Genomic DNA, 27,485 nt, shown 5'->3' with positions numbered 1-27,485 from the left:
GAAATTCTTTGAAGGCCAAAATTCGTTGGCCATGCCCAATTTTTTGGTTGAGATGTTGTCTTTGCTACAGTAGATTTAGGTGAGACATCAGCTGTTACTTATATTGTCCTTTTTTTTTTTTTTTTTTTTTTTTTTAATTGTTTTTGATTGATCAGTAGAAATAGTGAAAGGAGGCTTCTGTGCGTACTGCTTCCCACAGAAATTTTTGACCAGAGTGATGATTTTGTACATGAGTTTTATCACACAATGTACACAATTTTCAAAGGTCCGGAGGGTTGATTTATTCTCCGCAGCTTCGTACATCTTTGATCTAACTTTGGTACTTCAACAGGAAAATATCTTTAACTTTGATTTTTAACTATTATTCATTTTGAAGTTCAAGCTTGTCTAAAAAGTCTGTTCTGACAATTTTTATTCCTTTTTAAATAAGGATACCAAAAATGAAGGAAGAAAAAAAGATGTCAATCTGAAGTGAAAATTAATCACTGCCTATCAACATTTTTTGACTATAGCAGAGAGTATGGAAGGTACCTTCCATACTCTCTGGACTATAGTGAAAGGTACAGCTATGTTCAATTTTCATCTTCCTTTAAAGTTTGAACACAGTAGGGTACATATCAACCGATAAAACGGAATAAACAGTCAGTCAATTATCAACAAAAATATAAACGTATATTCGTAACAACGATTACAATTTGTACAAACATGTTGTATCAGTCTAGATATTCAATGCTCTTATTTATACTTTACACATTTACCTGAACAATTGGATTAGTTAAATTCACCCACTCATTAAGTTCTCAAAAGAGTACAAAAAAATGAACTTGTTTATTTCCTTACATACATACATGAATAAAAGTAATTACAAAAGACAAAGAAAAGGTTCACCTATGATTATTATTAATTTCCTTTTTCATTTTCAACGATAAGCAACATTGTGAGAGGATGAACAAATACAAGAATCAAGATAGTGTAGAATATCAACAGGCAGGCAACCACTCTACTCAAGACTACATACAGATACTTTAGCTCAATATTCGACACTGTCGAAAGTAATTCTCTATTAAAAATGTTGCATAAATGTTTTACAGACAAAACCTTTTAATTTCAATTAAAGAAATATGTGTATACAATGCAGCTGTCATATTTGATAAAGCAACAGGAATGAAAAGTCAGTATAAAGGCATAGCAAAGGAATTTTTGATGGTTCAAATTCGTTCAGTACTGGATTTGAAAATGGACGTTTTGCAACTTTAAAATTTTGGGTAAAAAATTACCTAAAATTTTAAAAGACCCAAAATATGTTGATCTCATTTATCGCTCACTAATAGCATAAAAATTTTAAAACATACTTTGTCTGCACATTTGACACACAATTAGATCTTAAAAGACGGACTCCAATATCGAGAAAAATCTTAGGTTAGAAATTTAGGCGATCAGATAAACTTTGTCGAAAAGGAATCAAAAGAATGAGTGCATTTTAAAATCACTCATCTGAATGTGGGAATCAATGAGGATTATGCTGTTCATGAGATGAGCTAAAAACGTTGGCTCTGTTATGATAAACACTAATTAACTGTTAGAAGTATTGAAAACATAGAAAGCTCTTACTCAAATGATTGAATATTAAGGTAAACAACTTCAATGAGAGAAAATCAATGATTAGGTTCTTTGAAAGACAGAATACAATCAACTTTTATTAGGCTTTGAGAGGCATGCTGGAATGACGATTAAAAGACCAATGGTTATTCAATAAAAGTACGATTCTTAGACCGGATTCTTCTCTGAAATATTACACTTACTGTTGCGAGAGGAAAAACACGGATGTTTCTTACAATTTTAGACTTAATCTTTAAAGGGTTGCTGAGAAATAAATCCTTAATGCTTATTTTAAAAAGATTCTTAAACTCCTACCTGTGATATTATAAAACATGGACTGAATTTATGCTTGAACAATAAATTGAGGCTTTCAAGAAAAGATAATTAAAACATCAGTCGGCGTAAAATGTTTTAGTACTGCGCTGAAGAATGACCGATAGCAGGTACATACAAATTGTGTAAATCAAGTAAAAGAATGAGCGAATTTTCTTGATCTTGAATAAATAGTGGCAAATAATGGCTTTAGACGTTCTAAAAACTCTGGTAGGGAAATATTTGGGCCTAGGCTTCTATACCTCAAAAAACTATCTTTTGAAAAATGGATAGTTCTTATAATATCCTTTTATTTACACATTTAAGATCAATGATTAAACAAACTAATTTAATTATAATTGCGAAATAAAAACACAAAGAATGAGGCGCCTAACATCAAAACCTAGAATCTCTGCTTTTTTCAAAAATGAGGTTATGAAAGTTTAGAAGTTTACATAAAAATTTGATAAAGTCGTTATTTCAATGATTATGTCACGATATTTAGAACTTGACAAATATTGTACATTTTAAAGACCTACGAACTACAAAAAAAGCACACTCTCATAACTTTTTCGTACTTCTTGACCAGAGTGTTAACACATTTTCCGAACGGAGAGCCATTATGTGCGTGTTCCTGCTAAGCCAAAAAGTCATCCAGAAAAACGGCAAGAAGTAAACAACTATTATTGAAGATCATTTTGATGTTATTGCAACCTTGTGATTAAGTCCAAATTACCGACTCAAGGATTAATTCTATGGTAAATTTGAAAGAAGGGTTCTTATCTCTTTACAACAAGCTGAAGATCTGTTTCAAAATAGACCAATCACCACAAGCATTTAGCCCGACATGGGGCATCTAAAAAAGTTTGTATGACTGGCAAGGTAGGAAACATGTTACATGCAATAGGAAATTTGAAAAAATTGCTAAAATATTAGAAAACTACCGATCGAAATGATGTAAACTATTAATTACACAAAGTAAACAGCCAGTATTTAATTATCAACCACACTTGAAGCGCTGGGTACAGAAAGGACACTTCCCAGCTGCGCTGTCTCAGAATCTTCACGGGAATTTCATTAATCATGACTTATGATTATGATGATACACATCTTTATGTGCTTCTTTGAAACTTATACTATATTCTTCATGATTATACAATGCTTTGGACGAAAAAGTTCAGAAAATTCAACAAATAGTTTGCTCTCTAAAATATAAACTGGAAATTCTGGAACTCTGGAACTAAAAAGTACCCTTCCTGCACTTAGCACTTCCATTCACACAAGAGGTAAATTATTAAAATGAAATCTGGTTCTCTTTCGAATATTCCTCAAGGTTTGGAATTTTTTTTGCCTGGGCCCCCCCTCCCCATACATATGACTTGTTTGTTAGAGAACTGAAATCCTTTGACTGACAAATTTCATTCACGTTCATGCGTGAATTCACAAATTGAACTGTTGCAAGCTCTTCATCAATACTTTGTTGCACCTCAAACGAATCTTGTTTTTTATTTATTAGTAGTGTAAAACAAAATTATTAGAGTAAAGTTTTGTACAATAAAAATTAAGTCTGTAGAGGAGGTTTACAGAAAAAAAAAAGTTGCTACGCCATTAATAGTGATTCAACTTAATGTGAGATAAACAAAATTTCCTGAATTGCCAATTTTCTGAGAATTACTTGCTTTTTCATTCTCTTTAGGATCTTGTTGCTGGATTATACTTGATTTAGATTGGTTGAGATTTAATCAAAAATCCATATTACTCAACACTTTACAGTTCATGAAGTAAATGATTTTATACTGCAAAATTTGTTGAATTTTTCTTGTGCATAAACGCAAACACACAAGCAGCAGCCTGAATATTGAAACTATGTTGGCAAGACAAGACAAGACATGACATAGCCCTATCTTAATCATGTAGTTAATCCCATTGCGATGTCATATATGGCTGCTTTAAACTTGCAATAATCAGCCTACTGACAAATCTGCAATTCAATAATTGAGTATTTGTCATGGAGTCATGCCTAAAATCCTACTTAGAAAAAAAAAAGTTACAAGCAATACTAGGATGTCCGTTGGAATCTTATTAAATCGCAACTTTCCCTCCAACTGCTTAGCAACTTGCCGCCAACTGCTGCAGGCCTTAAACTGTTGTATTCTCTGATTCTGAAGTGAGGTGTAATTTTTGGTCCAGTTTCTGCTTCTTCTTGCGGCCTTTCAAGGTCTTGATTTGTTTCTTCTTCAGAGCAGTCACCTCTTTTGTTGCCGCTTCTCAGGAACCTTTTTTCTTCCTACCTGGTTTCTTCTTTTTGTCTCCTTTCTGAGATTTCAAAATTGAACACACGGGGCAGAACCATTTGGTGGAGTCAGGGGCAACTTTGAGGCCAAGACAAGACCTGCGAGAGGAAAATTCAAATTAATTTCATCAAAAGATAGAAACCTGAGAAACTATACTGGCACTGCTTAGAAGCTGAAATCAACACAAATGAATCCTTAATAAAAAGCCATTTGCAAAATAGAAAATGTATTATCCTCATTTCTGGAGTGTGTTTCCATGTTTTTGACATCAACATCATCGTCATGATGAACCGAATGCTTGTTTTCCTTCACATTTTTTCAATATCTCACTGTTACCAAGATATTCGAAAGAATTGTTAAAATCACAAGTGTACAGAGTCTCAATCATTTCATTCTAATTAAGATATGGGTTTTTGAAAGTTTGAGTTTATCCCAAAAACACGATGATCAATCATGCTTTTGAACAGAGTCAAAGAGATTTAGTGATTCAGGCGATTAGTGCCATGACTTATGAGGAGGGACCCAAAAAAAAAACCGGAATTTTCCTGTAACTTGGCATCGATGGAAAATATTCGGGTTCCAATGCTAGAAGGTGTAACAAGGAGCTATGAAGAATCATTAGGCCAAATTTTAATGTCGTGGCACATTTACTTTCATTCTGGCGAGACTTGGCCTCGAGGTTGTTAGGTGAGTTTGTCGTTTTTGAAGATAGGTGATTTTCACGGGCAATTCTAGGGTAACTCAGTCAATTTTTTAGGTGAATCTTGCAGAGAACATGCTTTAACTATGGCATAAGTGAACAAATGTTTTTCTTTGTTTTCATTTGTGATTTATTGATTGAACTTCGGCTGGATGCCAAGCGGTCAACACCAACTAGAACACTAAATGGGGGATCAATTCGGTAACAATGCACTTGAGGCCCAAATTTTTCACAGCAATGTTTAAATATTTCTGTATTACATTCAAGTGGTATCTGCTTGTTAAATAAATGATCTCTAACCGTCTTCATTCACAAAAATGCGAATTTTTTCATTATTTTCATCGGTTCTAGCCAATGGCGATGGTGGTCTGGAGCCATTCAGAAGTTTCAGACGATACAGCACCATTTTTAAAGCAAAAAACCTGATTTACATTGAAGTTTTTGATGAAGCTTGTCCTTAAGAAATAGTACTTCAAAATGTTAACAGAGACAGCCGTGTTTTTATCGAGTAAGAGAGAAAAATTTGAGCGCTAGGTGTTGTTGCTGAAGTTGACCCATCTTCAAAAACGATGAACTTGCCAATCAACCCTCAAGCCAAGTCTCGCCAAAATGTTAGAAAATGTGCTATGACGTTGAAATTTGGCCTAATGACTCTCCATAGCTCCTAGTTACACCTCTTAGCGGTGGAATCCGAATATTTTCCATTGTTGCTAAGTTACAGGAAAATTCCTGTTTTTTTTGGGTCCCTCCTTGTAAAGATCGATCTAGTTTTCATGTGATTTCCCATTAGCCTTTGAATTTCAATTATTAGCCTTCTACATTTCTAGCCTCATCAACTCGACTAACTAATTGCTGTCAAGGCTATCCTCAACAGCAGGCTGATTGTTGAAATTGATACACAGCAAAATAGATAGAGAGGACAAGAGGAAAATGGAACATTCCTATTGGCTGAAACATGTGGTTGTGGGAGATTAGGAGAGAATATTAGAGACTAACTATAGACTCCCTCGTGGATTGCTGCTAGTTAGTCTACTACTCACCTCCTTTGTCCATTGCAACCAACCACTTCCACCAATAGGATCCCTCCATTTCCTTTTTGTCTATTGCTTTGTCTTTCAATTTCAACAATCAGCCCAAGGCTTGTCCGCCCTAATCATCCTAAGACAGTCCTCAGTCATAGAGAAAATACAGATGGTGGTGGCAAGCGGACAAATGTACTTTTCTAAGTCACAGCTAAAAATGAAGCCGCCTTTCTGATTGGTCAAGAGGATCGCGGGAAAACCGAGACCTCTTTGAAATTTCAAAGGGAGCGGGAAAGGTTGTGAGGTTCCCACTTATTTCAGCTCTAAAAACTCGTAACTATGACTTTTTATGTTTCAATATGTTTTACTATCAATGTTCGACTGTAACTGAATATAATTTGTAAGTTAAAAATATATATTTCATATAATAACAACTTTTACCTCCACTTGTCCCGTTTTAAAGCATAACCATGTCAAATTGCGTTCTGTGCGTCAAAAAAGCAGAAATTGGAGAGTCATGGTAACTAATGTTCAATTATAAGACTTTCAATGTTAGTTTAAGTGGTGATGTAGGTCTTTATACAGGTTCCATCATGCAATGCACGAAATGTACTGTTTTTTGAACAGAGCGCCAGTCCGTATACTTTTCTACGTCACAGCAAATCTTCAAAATGGCTGCCTTGCCACCACCTTCTGTATTTTCTCTATGGTCCTCAGTTACTCTAGTGGCATTGTTAGTCATTGCTAAAAACTTACCAATGATACCAGGCGTCACAGCCATCACAGCCAATCATGGGAGTACCATCATCCTGACGTCCGCAAGCTGGACAAATCCAAATTTGAGCACCGGATGGATCCTGTGAATTGTAAAGTTGAACAGCAGGAAAATTAGAAAATTATGCTGAGCCTTCATGTAAAACACACCGGAGGTAGAATATGTGATAAACTTACACTAGAAAGAGAGGATAATATACCTGCACTTTAACAAGATGTATCATGTTTTAGGTCAAAATGTGACAGGAAAATAAAATTGGAGTGAGGCAGGTATTTGAAGAGGTGAGGTAAGCAGTGCAGTAAGATAGAGACAAGATGTAAAGAAAATAGAAGACAAAGTGTAAGTTGGGAAAAAGTAGCACAGACAAGACAGAGTTGAGCAGAGTGACAGAGATCTCAGGGTGTAGTTATAGAAATGGGGCTTATGGGTGTCGAATGTGCATTTAACCAGAGCTCAATTGTTGCAAAAAATTTTAGGGGCCCATATGGGTAGGTTTTTTTATCTTAAAAAGCTACCAGTGCCTGTGAATAGGTTGAGTTTTTTGGTTCCTGATGAAAAAAAAAAATCTTCCACTGGTTACTCCCCGTAATAAGAGACATTTTTTGTGAAATCGTATTCATACATTAAATCCGAATAAAATGTTCAAAAGGAGAAGATTTTCTTCACATGATGAGTTTCTATCTTGGATCTAAAGAGAAACTTGTATCTCCTGAATCTTGAAACTCTCCATTTCCAGTAACATAAGTATAAACTTTTTAGGATGGCTTACGGTTTTTACCCCCAATTTCTTGGTTTCTTGTCCAACAGAAGAATTACAAAAGAAAAACGCAAATCACCCTAAAAGTTTGAGACCCAATAAAAATGAGTCTTACCAACTCAAAAGTACAAACACAATCGTGTTTGATTCCAACAGAATACCTAACATAGCGGCATGCATCTTAGGATTCCATCTAATCAACGGATAAGGATGTTGCTTGTTACTGGGAGCGATACCAATTCGAGCATTGAGAAAAAAAGATGATGCAATCATGAAGGACCAACGTACGCCCAATAAAAGGAGGCAGTTAACGAAAAAATAAAATGTAAAAAGCATAAATGGTAAAAGAGGTCAGAAACGGATGTTTTCCTTAAAAATTTTGATTTGGTTTATAGCCCGTTTTCTGACTGTTGCTTTGAAAAAAGAGGTCTTAGTTTTGCCTTAAGGGACTAGGCACAGGCACATATTCCTGAGATAATTTTGTGCCGGCTAATTTTTTTTTATTTGATGGAATGTTTCTAACAACCTCCTGAACACGATCAGCCATTAAATTCGAATTTACTATGTGCCAATGTTGAGAAAAGTAGGGTTGAAAAAAAGCAGCCCTAATTTTCTCCAGACTGAGGCATAAGAGGTTCGATTTAAAAAGCTCACTGTGTTCAGGAGGTTGTAAGGGGCATCATATCAAATAATGGGCTTGAGGGACAAGGTAAATAAGTGCAGTTTTTGCTATTTCTAGAAATATGTGTTCGAAGGTTCGAAATTACATAGATCCTTATGCAGAGAGAAAGTTCAAACGGATTCCTTGATGCTTAAAAATTGGAATTTGGGAGCGAATTTTTCACAAAATATGCATTAAGACTAGTTTCACCTGAAATCAGCTTCATTTTTTCAAAAACTGCACTTGTTCTCCAAGCTGCTCAAATAATATCAAAATTTAGCCGGCCCCGAATTTCTAGGTATTACATACAGAATCCTTAAAATGGAAAGCCAATGGTTTGCTTTCAAGTTCTGATGTATGTCAAAAGTAATTAACTCAAAGTAAAAACAAAAAATGAATTAATCAAATATTTTACAAACTCTTACTGAAGAACTCTTAAAAAATGAAAACGGTGGTTGGGGTTTAAGCTGAAGGCCAGGAGTTATTTACAAGGGGTGTACTAAATGGGTGTTTATTTTAATAACGCAAACATATACATTTTTGTTAGCGAAGTAGTTAGGCAATGCTGGTTATATTGGCTGCCTCGTTTCTGTTAAGTAAGCAAACAATAAGCTGCAATGCGTTGAAAGAAAAGTAGAACAGAAAAGTAGAAAAAAAATACGTCATGACTCAAATTGGTTAGTGTACACAAGCACTACACCCGGATCGATTGGTGTTGAGGTCAACTTCGATTACAGATGATCTTCTTTCCTGTCCGTTGTTGAAATGATGATTATGGTTCGATGAAGAGTAGGGTGGCGTTTCAACTTCAATTTTAATTGATGCATGACCAAGGAAAAGACAAATTTAAAAGCATAGAGGAACTCAAATGTGAAGCTCTTGCTATGGATAAGATTCAACTGATATAGCTTTGGTGTCTTGATTTTGACGAGGAAATTCAAAATTAGACTTACTTTCACAGAGACCAAAAGATTTCAGAGCAGAATTGAGTCTGTCTGATGAATATTTCACAGGGAAAGAGAAAATAAATGAATTTACATTAATTTAACAATTTTAAAGCTTGGTAAAGTAAAATTAAAAATGATGTTTGTAAGAAGTCGGATAGTTGCTCAGAAATTTTTGATGATGGAATGATAAATGTGCTATTTTGAAAAAAATTTAGAGGAAACGAGAAACTTCAAACATGAAAGAATTTTGTAAGGTGAGCGTTTGTAGATGAAATGAAAGAAGACGAAGATGAAATGATTGACGGAAACTCACCACCACTTCTTTTTTGCTCCTTTTTTGGCGCTTGATTACAGCTTCTGGTATTGCTTCTAACCTCCTGGAGTTCTTTTCTGCATGATGGTATAAGAGAATAATTACAAGATCAGATCCCTTGCAATTTTTCAAGAGTGATAAAAAATGCTCAACCTTTCAGGTACCAAATCTCCACTTTTAATCTTCCATAGTGATCATTTTGGCTGCATAATTTTCTACAATATGATCCGAAGGTTCCGCACCACTCTGATAACTTTTTTGTTAAGTAAGCTGTCGAGTTGAAACTTTGGAGGTGTTGCTGACTTAAAACAAGCTATTTTTTACCCCCCCCCCCCCCCCCCCCCCCGAAATTTTGTTTTTTGGAGGTATCCCCAAGGTTGTTCACAGACTCTATTTCAAATGGACCGCGTTAAACAGAAAGGAACCAAGCCACATCAGCTATTGCCAAATTTAAATGGGCAATTTAATTTTTTACATGAAAACGGTTGTGTGGATTTTCGAGCAAATTTCAGTGAAAATTCTCTGTGGTGCGAAGCAAATTCCTTAAAATTTTCAAAGAAATCCAAACAACCGCTCTCTCGTAAAAAATCTAATTGCCCAGTTAAACTTGGCAATCGCTGATGTGGCTTGGTTCCTTTCTGTTAAACTCGGTCCAAATGGCAATCCCTACTCTGTGATACATCATTGGAGAGGGAATGAAAAAAAAAAAAATTTAGCACGAAGTTTGAGGTTTTAGGTAGCACCGTTTAAAATTGCTGAAAAAGGTAAGTAGGAAAACAATCTAGGTATAAACGTGCTTCAAATTTGGTATCTGGGGCTGTGAAATGTTGAACACTAATTTGAACGTAGTTTTTCAAAATAATCACTCCTCCTCAAGATAAAGGCCTTGAAATAGCGGGAAACAAATATTTTTTATTATCTCGAATGGTTTTGCTTCAAACTTGTTATCCACTCAGAAAAGCAAAAAAAAATAGCTAGCTTTGATTCAAGAACACCCCCAGGGATTTAATTTGATTGCTCACTTAGTAAAAAAGCTATCAAATGCATCTAATCAGATTATTACGGGGAAGAGAATTTGAAACACGGCAATCACTCTGCTTTGTTTAGTAGTTTGAGCTTCGATGATATGGATTTTGTGGTGGTTGCTGCATTGAGAGATGTTAAGGAAAACATGGTACTTAAAGGGTTTAAAAAGTTGGAATGATAAGTTAGTGATCAAAGAGCATTTAAGTTGAGATGTTTGCAGAAGGTCAAAAATACTCATATGACTGTTGAGAAAACTAGTTCCTGAGAATTTACAGAAAAATATTTATGATGGGATACTATTACTTATTAGAATACTGATACTGTGCTAATTTTTTTCTTGCTCTTGAATTTAGTAATTTTCGAACATTTTGGCTTGAAGAGATACTCAGTGTCAAAAATTGGCAGAATGAAAATTAAAACTGAGAAAATTGTATATTCCACTTGTAAATTAAGGATAATAACAGAAAAGAAAAAAAAAGGAAAAAAAGGGAATGATTTTCATGCAATAGAAAACTTGGCAAAGTTAGAGATAATCATTACAATTTATGTTTCCACTTCAAATTTTACGCAGAATACAGGGATTAAACTTAAAATTGATTGAAAAATCAAAGAGTAACTCATTTTATTATTTTAATTCAAACTTTCCACAAAATAAAAAAACTGAACGTCAAAACTTCAGACAGTCAAATTGGGTATTGACTTAATTTCACTGTGTTTCACCATGGAAAGATTTTCTTTGCTAAATTTTTCTTGCCAATTTTATAAATGGCGTGCAAGTTTTTAAGGAGGTGGGACAATTTTGTGAAAACAAACTTTGGTTGTTTGATGAAGGTTAGAGTTTTTTCTGATAGTCGATTTCACTTTCAAAGATTTTGAATTTTACAGTGAGCAGAAATTTAAATAAACTATTTATGATGTTCACTGCTAATACTAAATCCTGTCGAAAGAGTTTATTTTCGAAGTTTAAATATTCTCAACAGGTTCTGCATAAAATTTTGATGAGGAATAAGTCTTGCAATGCTTTACATCATACTAAATTACATATTAATTTATTTTAACAACAAGGAACATCTCAAAAACTGTGCGCAAAACTATGTGTACTACTTGACGTATAAGGAGAATCATGGTTGGATTTTGATACTTCTACGAAAATCAACGGATTGGTGAGAGAAAGAAATAGGAGTTAAGTGAGAACATACTTTTCACAAACGACAGATTTACTATACTCTCAAACGCCTGAAAATGACCGGAAGTTAGTATTTGCATAATATAGTTTCTCCGTTTCGAAATTTTGTTGCATGCAAACACACAAAAGATGAAGCAGAGACAATGAGCTCAAAAGCTCACCTCCATCATGAAATCGTGGAATAAGTACAAGAAGTTTGGAAGATAGAACAAAGAGTAACAAAACTTTATTCATTGGGAACTCAGTTAAAAGAAACTGACTCTCCTAGGGCTCAATTATTTCACAACACCAATATTCATGCACATAAGTGTAAAACGATCCCAAAACCATTCTCAAACACAAAATAAGGTATGATGATGCACATGGAAACAAAAAAAAGAAGAGAAAATGAGTGATAGAAATAGCAAACGTTGAAAAATGGTAAAAGAGAGATAAAAGGAGGAAAGGCCACACTTAAACATGATACACCTCGGTTAAGGATTAGTAGGATATATTGGGAATGAAATCCAGAATTCTGCATTTTCTCCTGATGGAAACGAGATTAGAGCTTCTTAAAAGTCCCATCAAACACTTTGTTTTGGAGTCCATCTAACCTAACATCATTTCAAGTCCGCAGGGAGAACTTCTCAACATACTAAGGACAAATCTTAAATGGAGGCCTTATGAGCCTTTAAACGTTGCCATATTTCCTTCAATAAAAATGAATTTACTAGGAAAATTATATGTTTTCCTTCAAACTTTCCAGAAAATTTTGTTTGCAATTTTATCCAAACTATCTGAATACTTTAAGGAAAAATATTCACCAATTTCCTCACAGATACATGTTTTATCCAGGGCGAATGTCTAAACGGCATTCTTCCTAGGCATGGCGGAACAGCAAAAGAAATTTGTTCAAAATCGATGCAGACTTTGCACCTGTTTTTTAGCGCTGATTTTAATGTAGCACCTTAAAAATGATTTTTTTTTAATCTGATAAACATGAAAAGTTATCATAAATTAATATCATTTGAAGATTAATTTTGAATTTGCATCCATCAATATTAGCAAATTATGACTTCAGTTTAGTAAACATCATGTTGAATTTATATTTAAGCCATTGAAGCATAAGTACATCCTCCCTTACGCTCAAAATGAAAGAAGTTCCTTTGGTTTGAGATAATTTTCTTTACTTTTAAAGGGAAGTCATCAAGCAAACCTGATCTTACTGCAGCAAAACATTGAAAAATTTCCTCTGGTGTTTTTCTTCTTCATGGGAAAACCACGCAACATCAATAATCATCATTGTTTTAGAAAGAAGCTAAAGTTTCAAAATATAAACTTTTTTTACGTGAAAAAATGCTTTTTAATTAGCTCAAAATCATCCTTAAATTTTTTTTTTATTTCACTAGGTTCCTATTCCATAAATGCTGCCCACTTTTTCTAGATAGTTACTTGAAATATTTCTGCTTCTAACCGGTACCCGGTACATTGGATGTTATTAACTAAAAAGAATTCATCTACTACTGGTGCTTTGGAAGCAACTTCTGTGATAGATATGTGTTTTTTCTCAAAACTCAGGTAGATTGATTCTGCTTACTTAACCACATCCACACAAAGAATGGAATAACCTGCATGTATGAATAACCGATAAATGAGATAGGGGTACTTACAAAATAGAAAGGCTTAACTTCTTTCCCATTTTTAATCTGCTCAGCAAGCTCTACGAATTTCTGTGGATTCGGAAGGGAGGAGTTGAATGGGTACTGTGCAGCAGACGCTGCAGGAGGGGTTTCAACAGAGGACACACTGGCGACAGGTACTTGAGGATTGGGAGTTTGTTTGAATTTGACGGAAACTTTGGGAACGGAGGCGTCCGAGGTGCTAACATCAGACAGAGCGACTGAAGACTTTCGTGAATTAACGTCACTGGGTTTCTTACTCTGAGACTTGACTTTAGACTTTTTGGGCGGTGTAACCGTTTCATCACCTTTCTCCAGTTTCATCGCCACGCTTTCCGATTCTTTCTTCATCACAGGTTTGATCACACTGTAGGGGACAAAAAAAAGATTATTTTTAAGTGGCTATTGTACTGGGTGAAAAATGCTGAACTTGTGCATTACGAGTGTACACCAATGGTAAGACTGGAAAAACATGTACCTTGCTTTATAGTATTACAAGCTTTCTTGTACATTTTATTGCAATGAAGGAAAACAAATCAGTTTTTATTTGCAAAATTTTTTTCTGTTAATTTTTTTAAATACCTAAAAATATTCTTCAAATATATCGGTCAATTTTTTCAGTAAAGAAACTATGAGGGAGAGGATTTTAAAATTGCAATCCATGAGTACAAGTGTTTCTGGTGTCACCATTGAAACATTACATGACCCGCAAGAGAATTTTTGATTAGCACTAAGAAGTTATTCAATTGGCACAGATGAAGTTTGTTGCTGATCTTGAACAATTTTCCTCTGTATGTATGAAATCTGCAGAGCCATGAAAATCGAGATATTGAGGATAAAACTGCCTTTCACCAATAAATAATGCCAAGATATATTCATTTTAAATAATGGCAGCCATCTCTATTACACTTCTGGTCTAAACTGAATATTTGCCTCTATTCCCATGCTTTCTTGTCAGGGCAATAGAATTTTCTGACTTCATTGGAATATTGGATAAAAATCAACATTTTTCTGTCATGATATAATTTTTTTATAATTTTTTCTAGCGCTAAGTTATAATACATCTCATGGTCCCCAGGTTGCAACGAAAGAATAAGAAAGGAATTATTAGCATTTATTGAAAGTCGCAGATACTTCGCTCAAGCTCTCTCCTCTGTTGCTCTCTTATTTTTATCCTCCTCCTTTTTGGTATTACAAGAAGTAATGCTCCTTCTGCTCATAAGGGTTTCTTGGCCGATTATTTTTCAAAAGAAAAGAGCACAAGTCTTATCTTTACATCACTGTTATTATACAATCCTCAAAAACAATCTTGATATTTCGATTTCACAGTGCCTACATAAGTTCACTACAGCCGATGTTATGCCACCAGGCGCACCCGGCTTAACGCACCCTCCATCCTGATCGAGGGGGGTAGCGTTCCTCAGCAAATTTTGTTATACCTAAAGTAAATTTCCTTATTTAACCTGTATATTGTCAAATTTGTAAGCCAATATGGCATTTGTAATTAATCTATTGCTGAATACATAATAATAATAAAAAAAAAAAAAAAAAAAAAAAAAAAAAAAAAAAAAAAAAAAAAAAAACATAAGTTCACTAATAAACATGAATTTTCTAGACACCACGCTCAGTTACCTAGATCTTTTAGATTTTTTTTGAAAAAAATGACACAGACTTGAATAGTGCGTATTGGGTCATTGATCAGACTGGACAAGCCACAACATCCTGCGGCAGTTTAACTTTTTTTTTTTTTTAATTTCACTTCAAAGTATGTGTGGAATTATGGATGAGAAAAAAAATGAGAAACAAGTCAATATAAAACTCACCTTTTCCTATTTTCCAAGGAGTACCAAAGAAAGTTAAAAAAGGAATACAAAATTATTAAAAGTGTGCATTTTTGACAGATGAAACTAGGTGAAAACAGAAAAGTGCTGACAGTGTGTATATTATCAATACTGTGTCTTAGCAATCAATGGGTGAAGTTTTAAATTCGAGATCTATAGGTATTAAAACAAACACACACGCACATTCACAGTATCGGCGACTTATGTCAGTCAGGAACATGGTAACTTGATCAAACCTGCTGTCTTCCTAGGTCTGTTTGGATTTTAAGGTCCGAGAAAGTTCAAGAATAAAATTATAGATTGAGATGAATTGTTGACACGATAACTCCAAGATTTATAGCTTTGCTGAGGTAAAATAAACTTTTCCTTGTCCAAAGCTTTTGCCTTTTATTTTTGCATTGAAAAACTCCATACTGGCAAGAGGAAAATGACACTGGAGGACATCTTATGATCTCTAACATTGAGTCATAATTCAAGAAAAAGAGTAAACTCTGACTGCTTTAGAAAAATTTAGTGCATACACCTAATTATGATTAAGTATAAAGCCTGAATATGAACTAAAGAAGGTTAACAAATTTTACATTACAAATGTGGGTGTTGTACACATGTGCTGGTAAAATGAGAAGACAAGCAAATACCAAATTTAATCTTGAACCGGGCTTTAAAATGATCGGTCCAGCGATCCCACTGTAAATCAACTAGTTTACAAAAAATCATAAATCAGATGGGAAAATGAATTGGACTTGAAAAAATCTTTGATTTAAGCTTGAATCGTAGTGGACATGTGCACCAGCAAATTGAAATGGTGAGACTACGATGAGTATGACAGGCTAGACACAGTGTTAAAAGGAATTAAATTAAATTTAAGAAAATATACGCAAAGAGTTTAACTTACATCTTTTTCATGGATGTTTCAGGGATCGGTGTTGGAGTAGGGGGCTTGATGTCTGTAGCAGGAGCATCTGTTTCTAATTTCAACGTGAGTTTAGGAACTGCTGAATCGTCTGCAGCCTGCAAGAATAAATAAAATTATAAGTTTGATGATTGTGACAATATATGAGTGTCATGATTTTTCAAAAATGAATCATCGAATTTAATTTTACCTTTACAATATTATAAGCTTCCTTTCAAAATATCATAAAATTTTGAACATTTTCACGTCAATATTTTTGTCAACAAATTGACCTCGTTCTCTCTAATTGGGGTGTCTATTAAAATTACATTTCAGATTTTCCTGATATTTTAAATGAAATTTCCTGATGTTTTGCAAGAAACATTGACACTTGCTTTGATTTTTAAAACCAACATATTTAATGAATTAAATAAAATGTTTCACTTTTGCATGTGCTCAACTGCATAAAGTTGAACAATTCTTGATGCATTCTGAATTTCCTGATCCATGACCGATTTTCCAGATTTTTCCAATTTTTATTAACAGTGGACACACTGATAACAATATTTGTATAGCTATATGTAAAACAGTTGCTCGTACATTTAACTTGTTGCATAACATCTGTAAATTCATGTAAAAGAACTTTGAGTGTTGTTCACTGCTTTGTTTGGTGTGCTTTGTTTTAACAACGACCTCGAAAGGACGATATTTTCAGGTTTTACTATCATTGCAGCACGAACAGCAAACAATACATTTAAGCGTCTTGAAAGAAGGGAAAGACCAATGCTCTGCTGTTGAATTATTCACTCGGAACTCCAGAAACCCTTTAATGCACCGAAGCATTCTCTCTAATTTTGTATTCCTTTCCGGAGATCTAAAGTATTCTTCAATGCTTTGCTAATTTCTCAGACTTCGAGTATTTTCGAAACACAAAATGATTTATGTATTCCTGTAATTATTTGTTAGAGTTTCCACGGGTTTGAACATGCATTAACTGAATAATTCTACAAAATAACGAAAAACAAAGTGGCCATAAATTAGGTTTAAAAAATTGAAAGACTAATTTATTGATCAATGGAGAGTTTGCAGGTGTCTGAAATATTGTAAATTTCATGTTCGAAGTGGCTATTCGTCGGTACGGTACCGACGGATAAATGGCTATTCGTCGGTACCGTACCGATGAATAAATGGCTATTCGTCGGTACCGTACCGATGAATAAATAGCTATTCGACAGTACCGTGCCGATGAATAAATCCGGTACCGGTATAATCCGGTAATTCGTCGGTACCGTACTTTGATTTTAGTACGTAAATTATATTAAAGATGTGATTTCTTAATAATATTTTTGTGGAAGTTAAGAGCTAAAAATTGGGTGAAAGATGGAAAAAAAACTCAACATGAGTTGTAAAGAAATATTCTCCAATTTTAATTTATGTATTTAATACTCTCACATAATACTGAAATGTACTACTCTGTCAAATAAATAATCATAATACTGAAATGTACTTCACTGTCAAATGAATCATCATAACACTGAAATTTACTACTCTGTCAAAAGAATCATCAAGAACGCTTCTTTTTTTCGGGTGGTGGGGCCTTTAGTTTCATTTGCAAGTGTTTTCTTTCGTTTTCGTTTTTCGGGGGGATTTTCCACAGATTGTCGGTCGGCAACGGTGCGATTAAAGGAACAAAGTTGTCTTGCTGGCAGTTTAGGTCGCCCTCGTGAAATGACTTTACTCTTAAATTTTAGCTTCGTGAAGCTCTCTGCACTGACATTTTCGTCAGATGGAGCAGCAACAGAAATCGAAGATTCGCTAGTGGTGGAATGGCTCTCTGCACTATGATCGTTGTTAGTTGGGGCAGCAACAGAAACCGAAGATTCGCTGGTGGTGGAATAGCTCTCTGCACTATGATCGTTGTTAGTTGGGACAGTGACAGATACTGAAGATTCGCAAGCCGTGGAGCAGCTACCATGAACTGACAATAGTTGTACATTTGTTCCAGTCCTTACCATGTTTTCAATCATCTTGAATGAACTTAAATAACTGTTGAATTGCGTGGTTCCGTGGTCTGAGGTTAGGCTAGCAATGTTTAAAACAATGGGCAGAATCATGTTGTACTTTTCACGCACACTTAGTGCCTTTACGCTTTGTTCACTCTCCTTCAAATCTCCAGAAAAACCATCAGAAAATTCTTCCAACAGTGCATCAACCTCTGGGCATTCTGTATCTAAGCAACCATTCTTTCTGTGATAGCGAATGTGAAACAAAGATACATCGAAACAGGATAAACGATCATGCTCTCGCTTCAAGAAGATGTGCCGGCATGGCGTTTGCTTGTCCATTCGGACCAAGGTTTGACAACACATTTTTATTAATTAATGTCGCCGATGCGGTACCGACGAGTAGCCATTTATTCATCGGTACGGTACCGACGAATAGCCATTTATTCATCGGTACGGTACCGACGAATAGCCATTTATCCGTCGGTACCGTACCGACGAATAGCCTCATCCTTTCATGTTTAAAATGAAGAATTACTAAGAGAATTGAGAGCAAGGATATCCTTGCTTTCTGAATCGGACAATTATTAGAGGAGAGATGACAAAATAACTTAATTTGCTAAAATACATGTGTTTAGATGGGAAATGCTGCCAGATGACGCCATAAGGCGACACATTTTCTCACTTTTAAAACTTATTTTTTACTGTTTTCCATAACAGAAAAAAATTATGAAAAATACTGCAAACTCAGCTCATTAAGTTCTTTCACATGATGCAATAAAATTTTTGTGGGCAAATCCTCCATCGGTTGGATTTTAAAAGATTGAATTAAATATTTTAAAGAGTGTGAAGGAACAACATGTACATGTCGCCACTTACCTCAGGTTTATCCTTCTTTTCTTTCCGTTTTTCTTTCTCTTTCTTGAGAATTTTCTTCATTAGTTTTTTCTCTGCTTTTTCCTTCTTCTTCGCAGCTTTTTCCTTCAGTTTTTCTCTGAGCTTTAGTTTCTCTTTGTGCTTTCTTTTCTTGTGTTTTTTGTCCTTTTTGTGATCTTTCTTCTAACAGAAAAATGCAAAATTTCACATTTTTAGGATTTCACATTAATAGGCCTTTGTACCAAGTGAGAAATACAGCGCTACAAGATATGTTTCCTCATCAACATTTGACAATGAATATTCTTAAGAAGTCTAAAATGAGCTTTTAAATGAAAAATAGACGTTTATAGCTTTTAACACAGGGCTGCCACAAAATTTAGAAAATGAAATTCCCTGACATTTCCCTGATTTGCCTGACACATTTTAGTGAAATTCCCTGAAGATTGAGGATGTGCCAGATGGTTGACAAGACATTATTAGGAATAGTTTACAGACAAATGTTTAGGTCGAAAAGTCAAACCCATTCCAGACAGTAAATAAAGGAGACCCAACACTTCTCCCTGACATTTTCGTTATTTTCCCTGATTTTTCCCAGTATTCCCTGACTATGGCAACCCTGTCAACAGAGTCAGTTGATTTGAACTCCCCATTCATGAAAAAAATCGAACAATAAAAAAACCGACCTAAGTCAAATTGATCATAGAAAACAAACTGCCATATTCAAAAAATAACTGAAGTTTGCTTTCAAAAAAATTTCCCTCCTACTTTAATACATCGTCCTTGTCAACCTGCCAAGAAAAATTCAGTGCACCGAAAAAATTATTTAATCGCAAAGAAAACCAAAATTAACTCGAGTGAGCAATTTTGTTTAGCAAGAGAGAATTTGATTAACTGAATTTGTCTGCTTTTAGGAGGACTAGTCTAAATATTTCCTTAGAAAATTCACTGTTGATAAAAAATTAACCATCCTCAGAAATGTTGAAATGTTGCTATGGAACTGCGCTCTTCTGCAAAATATACATTCATTCCTCTTTTTTTTATTTAGGAAATAAAAAAATGTTGACTGGCCGAATAATTTTTATGTGACAATTTCAGCTCCTTCAGAAGATACAATGAATATGACAACCAACATGCTACTTTGCAGAGGAAGTCAAATACACAACTCCACCAAGTCTCGGACAGATAAAAAATAGAAAATCTTGAGTTTGCATATGTACTTTCTTTTAAGTTTCAAAGTTTAATATTCAGCAATAAAAATTTAAACACAATTGGTTTTCAAAATTTCGTGAGAGTTCCATGCACCAAGTTTTCGTTTTATGATTTTAAGCAAGCTATTGAATACCAGTGGTTAATAATTAACTTTGAATCTAAATAGGAATCAGACATAACCAGTCTTCCAACTCAGTAAGTGGTATTTTGTTATAAAAAAAAAATGAAGGGAAATCTGGGAATGGAAAATGCAATCTTGTTCGAGTTTCAAGACTCCCTGGATGACTCTGAAAATTGCATGCTATCATTTTTAATTTTACATAGCTTTTCAAAGTTTTGGGTGTATTCTTTGATTGCCCGGGTTTCAGGATCCCAAAGTAGCTTGAAACAAAATTTTTTTTTCACTCCTAATGATCCGAAAGTAACTAGACTAAGCATGGTATTTTTAGTTACCTTAGGCCATACTTACTTTTACTTTTACAGCCATATTTTCTTTTACTTTTACAACTTTACTTTTCTTTTCTATCTCACAATTCAATATCCATATCTCCTGCCCCATCTTTAAAAAGTGCCGTGCAATTGGTAAAATACTAATTTAAGAAGAAATGTACAAAGATCATGGATAGGTCTGAACATATTAATGTATTATGTACTTACCCTGCATGTAATACTGAAAAAAAGAAAGAAAGAAAGTTACCTTATCTTTCCCTTCTCCGTCTACGGATGTTTCGATGCTCGTCCCCGAGCTTGGCGAAAGCGTCTTACTTTCCTTGACTTTGTCTGCAGGGGTGGCCGGTTTATCCTCTGCAACCGAGGGGATGGTTTTAGGTTGACTCATCGAGGCCTTGCTACTTTCAGGACTCTGTTTGTCTTTCGGTTTCAGAACATTCAGTTCGTCTCTACTGGAGGCGGAAGGAACAGCAACACCGTGCAATGGATTTAACACTTTTGGGAGCCCAGGTATATCTGTCGGAGGGAAATTTTTGCTCCCAGGGAGAGGGAAATTCAGCAGAGGATGAGGAAACAAACCAACTCTTGGTAAATTAGTGCCAAATGGAAATGCTGGGTTGAAATCATCAGTGGGGATGTTGGACGTTTTTGTTTTCACTTTGGCTTTCTTACGAGGTGGCTTCGGCGGAGAGGCTTCGTCGGGGCCTTTAGGTCTTCCTCTCTTGCGGTTGGCATTCTTAGTTTTCACTAATTTAGTTGGAATGTCGGGGGTTTTCGGCAACGGAAGTGAATCATATGAATCAGCCGACGGCAAGGGTGAGTTCCGATTCTTGGGAGTAGGCGACGGCATATCCACTTTCCGATCGTTCCCGAAACTCCCATCCTCCTGTTTCTCCTCTTTTGGTTTTGAGCTTATTTTCTTGAAAATGTTCAGCTTTTGACGGTCAGGTTCTGCAGCTAGCTTGCCTTCGAAAACGGATTTACTTTTGTCACCCGCCTTTGATTTCTCCGATGAGGTTTCGGGCTTCGGAGCGGATGGGACCGGCGATTTTGATTTTGAGAGCTTCGGGAGTTTGGGTAACAGAACTTGCAGACTCTGAGACAGGAGAGGATCCTTGAACTTGACTGCGTTCGGATCGTTGGTGTTATTTTGGGACAGCTTGAAAGCCCCCGTTTTGAATGCTTTCAGTTTCCCTGTTTCTTTCATTCCGGCTAGTTTCTTGACTTTGGTATCGCTGGAGTCATTATTTACACTGAACAGATCGTTCTTCTCTTTTGAGTCCATTCCGTTTTCCTTGGCTTTGTCTTTATCGAAAGGCTTTTTAGACCCTGAGGAGCCTTGTTTTGCAGAGCTCTTCTTGTGTTTCTTGTCCCCTTTGACCTCAGGAGGGACTGTTGGGTATGACGGAGATTCAGACTCATTTAACAAACTACTTAGTTTTGGTAAAGCTTTGGCCTCAGGGAGCTTGCCCTCTCTAGCGGGTGATAGGAACCCAGAAGTGGTCATCATCACGCTGCTGATTTCCCGCAACGGCCGCCCTTCTTCTTCAGCGAGCATCCTGTGACAGAAGACCGGAATAAATCTCAGTAATAAAATTTAGAACACTACTCACCTTGATTTCATACATGATTTTTAATAAGGGTCCATGAAATTTCTTAGATGAAATGAACAAAAAGGACTATGTACAGAGGACTGAGACACTCAGCGTCCGATTTTTGATATGATGTCCTTTACCATTACACTTCACAATCTCATCTCACTCAGGAGGTCATGAGGAAAACAAATTAAAATTTTTTTTTGCCTTCAGCCAGTGTAAAATTGTTTGGTATTCCATGCGTAGTCCTTTGTGACAGGATTGGGGTAGAGATTTGAAATTCAGAAGTTTTTTCATGACTCTTAAGTAACATATAAGGACGAGTCATTCCATGCCAAATCAAACCAAAATTTAACCTGATCCCTCAGACTTAAATGAAATTTGGTACACTTATTTTGCTTACTGAGCTAATTCCAAAAAAGTAATTTGTTAAGTTTGTCCTCTTACTGAACTTCAAGTGAGCTGTCGAGTAAAATGATGGAGTTCGGCACCTCCAACTACCTGTAATTTTGGAACCGTTTGTGATACACAAAATTGGACCTCAACTTTGAATTTTTTTCTAAAAAAGAAACACAGTGTAAATTTGAAATATTTAAAAAAGGAGCGCATGGAATCCTGCAAAATTTTTCCCCAACCCAGTGGGCACGCATACTTTTATCTACTTGCTTACCAAAAACCAAAGTAAAGACGTGATGGAGTCAAAAGTTACGGCGGTTTTTTCTGTTGCATTAGCGTGATGGATGACACAAAAGGCTCTCTAAAAATCAGGTCAAATTTTAGTTTGATTTGGGATGGGAAGACCCAGACCATTATATTTAACTGTAGTGCTGTTAGGCTGGTTTTCTTCCTCTAAAAGTAGTAAAATAATAATTATTGAGTTTCCAGTAAAAGGAGCTCCGTGCAAACTGACAGGGTTGCCATAAGATTTAAAAGATGACATTCCCTGACATTTTCCTGATTTCCCTGACACATATGAGTAAAATTCCCTGACAAATGAAACATGCAATATGACAAAAAAGACATAATTTGAAATATTTTTCAGGTAAAATTTGCTGCTCTAAACGTCAAAACCATTTTAAAAAGCTAGTAAAGGTAAATTTGCAATTTTTCCCTGACACTTTTGTCATTTTCCCTGACATTTACAGGTTTTCACTGACTTTTTAAAATTCCCTGACTTTTCTCGGTTTTTCCTGACTGTGGCAAACTTGAACTGAGAAACAGGAATTTGCATGCTTTGCTGCCCAACATTTTATTCTTTTTAAAAAAAATTGCCGAATTTACTTGTCTGTTTCTAGACTTACAGTAAAAAAAATCAAATTAGCGTAAAGCTCAGGGAGTGGAAATGAAAGAGCGTTCTTACCTAATTCTTTTATGAGGTGCAGATTCGGAGGGAGGATCCACAGGTTTCTTGAACATACTTTTAGGACTAGACTCAGGTGAATTTCCGGCAGCCACATTTGTATCTACTGAAATCGGAGTTATTTTTGAATAATCTTCCTCTGAAAAATAGACAGCAGTATAAGGTAAAAAGATAACTTAGAAACACACTCAGAATAAAAATTTCTATTCCGCACCCTCAGTTGGTCTACATTTTATAGCTGATCAACCAGATCAGGGTGACTACAAAACAGACTGACCAGAAATCAGTACTTCTTCAGTACTTTTTCAGTAAATTCCCAAGAAATCCAGCACCTCCTCAACAGAAAAATTCAGTTCTTTTCCAGCACCTCCAATCGACGAAATTCGAAAAATTTCAATTTCTCGCTCAAATTGCGACAAAAATGACAAAATATGAAAAAAATTCCGGACCTTTTGGCGGAATTTCCGCACTTTAACAGTACTTCTGGACCTCCCTTGAAAAATCAGTACTATTTCCAGACTTGCTGGGAATTCTGGACTTGTAGACACCCTGGAGATTGATTAGACACGAGTTTAACAGCCTCCTGACTCCTCTTGTTATTGTATTTACTCAAAAAAATCTCATAAACCCTCTTCTGGCCGAATTGAGCATTTTAGATCTGAAACTTGCTGCAACAGGATGGAATCCAGCGATTGAAGAAAAACCATATGACCATAAAGACATGGTTTGAAATAACTTTCAGGCAAAATTTGTTGTTCTAAACGTCAAATCCATTCTAAAAAGCTAAAAGAGGTGAATTAAAAATTTTTCCCTGACACATCATTTACCCTGATATTTCCAAGTTTTCCAAGTCCCTGACTTTTTAAAATTTCCTGACATTTCCTGGTATTCCCTGACTGTGGCAACCCTCGATTAGATCATTAACTTACTTAATTGAAAATTAACCTGTTAAAATTAACTAATTGTTTTATCCCATAGTACTTGGATGTATTGACCTGTGCCAAGACAAGTGTACCAGAGTTTATGCATTAAAATGCATTCATATTGAAAAAAAAAAATAAAGGGGAAAAAGTGGAAGAGAGGGTAGAAAAAGAGGAAGATGAGAAGAACAAAAATAAACCAAAAGGCAAAGAAAAAAAAGAAAAAAATATTGTTCTGTCTTTTCTTCTTTTCCTCTCTATTCATCATCATCTTCTTTTTCTTCTCCTAATTTTTTTAAGACCATTTTCATCTTCTTCCATTCCTTCTTTTTTTCCTACATCTTGGATTCAAATTTGGGGATGATTAGGGACCGCTCATAAAATATATGGCACTCTGTGGGGGAGGGGAGTCCAGGAGAGCATTACAAGGAGGAAGGGGGACATTTAACATTACGTATTTTATGGGCAGCCCCTTCAATCCACTTTAATTCACAATTTAAAGTTAGAAAAAGTAGCAAAGAAATACTAAGTGAGAATGATACCTTCTAACTGAGGATGCATGGCTGGCAGGTGTTCATGAATATGCACAGGGCGTGTCACGACTTCTCGGCTGCCCGGTTTCAGCAGATTCAGGTGGGACTCTTTGTCGATGGGGTATTTTGGCACAGGGTGAGTGCATGGCACAGGAGCGACTTGTGAGACATATTCCTCCAATTCTTCAATGGAGATTCCACATGCATTGAATGCTAACGTAATGTCCTCCAAAATAGGTTCAGTCCGGCCGACTGAGAGAGAAAACAAAAATTGATAAGTAAATCATAATCTATTGGTATTGCGGAATGTTTTTAATCTTCTTTTTCTTAGGTTCAGCTGCTTAATTTTGAAAACCCTTAATTAATTTCGTAAGAGCCTTATAGTGGTTCATTTTTTTCAGCTATCAAGAGAGAAAGCAGTTTGCATTTTGACCCTAAACTCCCAATACTTCCTACCTTTAATTGGACATATTTATGTTAAAAGAAACTGCGTAATTACAAAGGGTTTGCTTGTAATGTAGTTACTTTTGGCACAGATACACCTAATTACTTGATAATTATGTCTCAAGTAGATGTCTGTGTGAGCAGTCAGTGACCATTTTAAACAGTGTTCAAAACTCACAGGCGCCAACGTGCCTAAAAAATGAAGGCTCTGCGCCAAAGTGGCCCCTAAAAATTGCCCCCCCCCCCCTCAAAAAATCCTGCTTTTTCTGTTTGGAGATTATTTGAAATTTCAACGCACGGAACCGAATTCTACCTTTTCACTAAATGCGCCATGATGTTTAGGCAAAAAGTCAATTTAGCCCCTAGAAATTGAGCTTGATGGGCCACATGGCTCCTGAAACTCAAAGATAAGTTTCAAGCAGCAATTCAAAAGGAGTAAAATTTTGAAATTTAAAGGATATTACATACAATAGTGGCTGCAGGAAAGTAGAGTAAGAGAATTTGAACCAAACACAAAACCGTCATATATCCAAACAGGTTTAAAACTGGTTGAACAAATTCCTAGCTTTCTTCGGGGACCAACTGCGATTACTACAAAACCATACAGTGTATTAGAGTTGCTGTGTACTGGAGAGCGGATAAAGTCACTTTTAAAGGCTGTTTTGACCAGCACTTCTAGGACAGGTGTGCAATGACTGGCAATGCCGTATGCGCAGATTACCAGCTTCTAGGTTTCCTCAGGGTATTAACATATAAAGTTTATTACACCACAGCCGAGAGCTCCAAGACTGTATAGTTTGTTATGACTTTGGTCTGCACAGTTTGCCTAAAAAATTCACTGAATATTCGCTGATTTAAATCCATACATCCCCAAGAATACTCACACCCCACCGCTTCCGCAAACTGCCATGTTAAAGCTTGCAAAATGTATCCCAGCTGAGACTCAATGCTTGGCAAATAGAGGACTAGAAAGGCAAAGCACCGTTTTAGGCTTGACTTCCGCAGCACTCCAGTGCATAGGACTCGTGAGGGTTTTTTTTATATCCGTGGAACGCATGGAACGCGATGGATCAGGATCTTTGCGGTGCTGGCCGGTTCAACCGGCCTGACCACGGCCTCAGTCCACCTTGGAAGAGCGGTCCAAGCTTTTCACTGAAACGCATGGACGCATTGGAACATGCCAGTGGAACAGGATAAAAAAGTGATGCGTTCTGTAGCAATCCTCTGCGGTTCGGATAAAAAAAAGCCCTTGATGTACACTTTGTGCGGTAAAAACTCCTTAAAGGCAAGAGGCAAGGAGTCTTGCTCTGTTCAGCACTTACAGAATTCAGTGTGTCTCCTGATGTTGTCAATGAGCTCGTGGAAATACTTCTGAAATACATCGGTTAGGACTTCCAGAGGGGTCGTCTGGATTGCGTGCCACCCAATTGTCTGGCAAGCCTGAGCCACTGCAACTTTGGTGATACTCCTCGTGAATTTTGAAGACATTTTGGTGTAGGTAACGATTGGTAATGTTGCACTTCACATTCTCAGGAGTAAGATGGGAAAAGGAGGTTTACTTCACAAAACTTTGCGACATGTTTCACTTTCGTCATTCCTGCACCAGTTCGATACGCAGGGTAACACTTTTGAGATCAGAAATCGCTTCAAACCTGATCACTTGACAAAAAACGAATTGCCTTAGTTGAAAAAAAGACTTAAAATTAAGAGGAATATATGGAATTTCCAAAATCAAATGAAATTCCCTTGCGACAACAAAAAGGCAGATAAACCAAATAAACCAAGATAAACCTAAACCAAGGCCATTGACGTATAATACTATCTAGACCGCGCATTACGAAATTCAAGCGAGACGATAGGCAACCCAGCAACACACACTAAGTGTACCGGCGAGACAATGGTGGAATTCGTGGAAATGCCAGTCTTGCCAGTGCCGTTGCCTGATACGGGTACACTTAACTCGTATATCCGGCGGTATCAACTAGGCTGAAGGCGCGTCTTTACCCCCCTAGCTGTCTTACCTTCCCCGCCTAAAGTCGGGCCCAATGCGCGGTCTAGATTGTATTATACGTCAATGACCAAGGCGGATAAAGAATGGTGGTCGCATTTCGA

At 36.0% G+C, this 27,485-nt stretch overlaps 1 protein-coding gene across 2 annotated transcripts; it reads right to left on the bottom strand.

Annotated features, from left to right (window-relative positions):
* Positions 1-650: 650 nt before the first annotated feature.
* On the bottom strand, positions 651-27,188 carry Taf3 (TBP-associated factor 3). 2 transcript variants are annotated; one of them, XM_072303809.1, is made up of 9 exons: positions 26,696-27,188; positions 24,939-25,181; positions 23,477-23,615; positions 20,769-22,080; positions 18,866-19,042; positions 15,987-16,102; positions 13,242-13,617; positions 6,684-6,784; positions 651-4,303 (listed from the first exon to the last, which is right to left on the bottom strand). In XM_072303809.1, exons 1-9 carry the CDS (start codon positions 26,859-26,861, stop codon positions 4,180-4,182), a joined length of 2,754 nt encoding a protein of 917 aa, XP_072159910.1. In that variant the 5' UTR covers positions 26,862-27,188; the 3' UTR covers positions 651-4,179. The 2 variants fall into 2 exon arrangements, with proteins under 2 accessions (XP_072159910.1, XP_072159909.1); XM_072303808.1 differs by having other exon boundaries at positions 18,866-19,045; positions 26,696-27,187.
* Positions 27,189-27,485: the final 297 nt, after the last annotated feature.

This window comes from Bemisia tabaci, chromosome 8, assembly GCF_918797505.1.
Source record: "Bemisia tabaci chromosome 8, PGI_BMITA_v3".
NCBI classification, from domain to species: Eukaryota; Metazoa; Arthropoda; class Insecta; order Hemiptera; family Aleyrodidae; genus Bemisia; species Bemisia tabaci.
Note: the sequence above shows the minus strand (reverse complement) of the source record. Positions and strands in the feature narration are given on the sequence as shown.

What these genes read in the sequence shown, in the direction of transcription:
- Taf3 (XM_072303808.1), bottom strand. Translation starts at nt 26,861, where the DNA reads ATGTCTTCAAAATTCACGAGGAGTATCACCAAAGTTGCAGTGGCTCAG. An exon ending in CATGCATCCTCAGTTAGAAG is followed by an intron (nt 23,616 to 24,938) that starts GTATCATTCTCA and finishes TCTATTTTTCAG; the next exon opens with AGGAAGATTATTCAAAAATA. An exon ending in GCACCTCATAAAAGAATTAG is followed by an intron (nt 22,081 to 23,476) that starts GTAAGAACGCTC and finishes CTTCTGTCACAG; the next exon opens with GATGCTCGCTGAAGAAGAAG.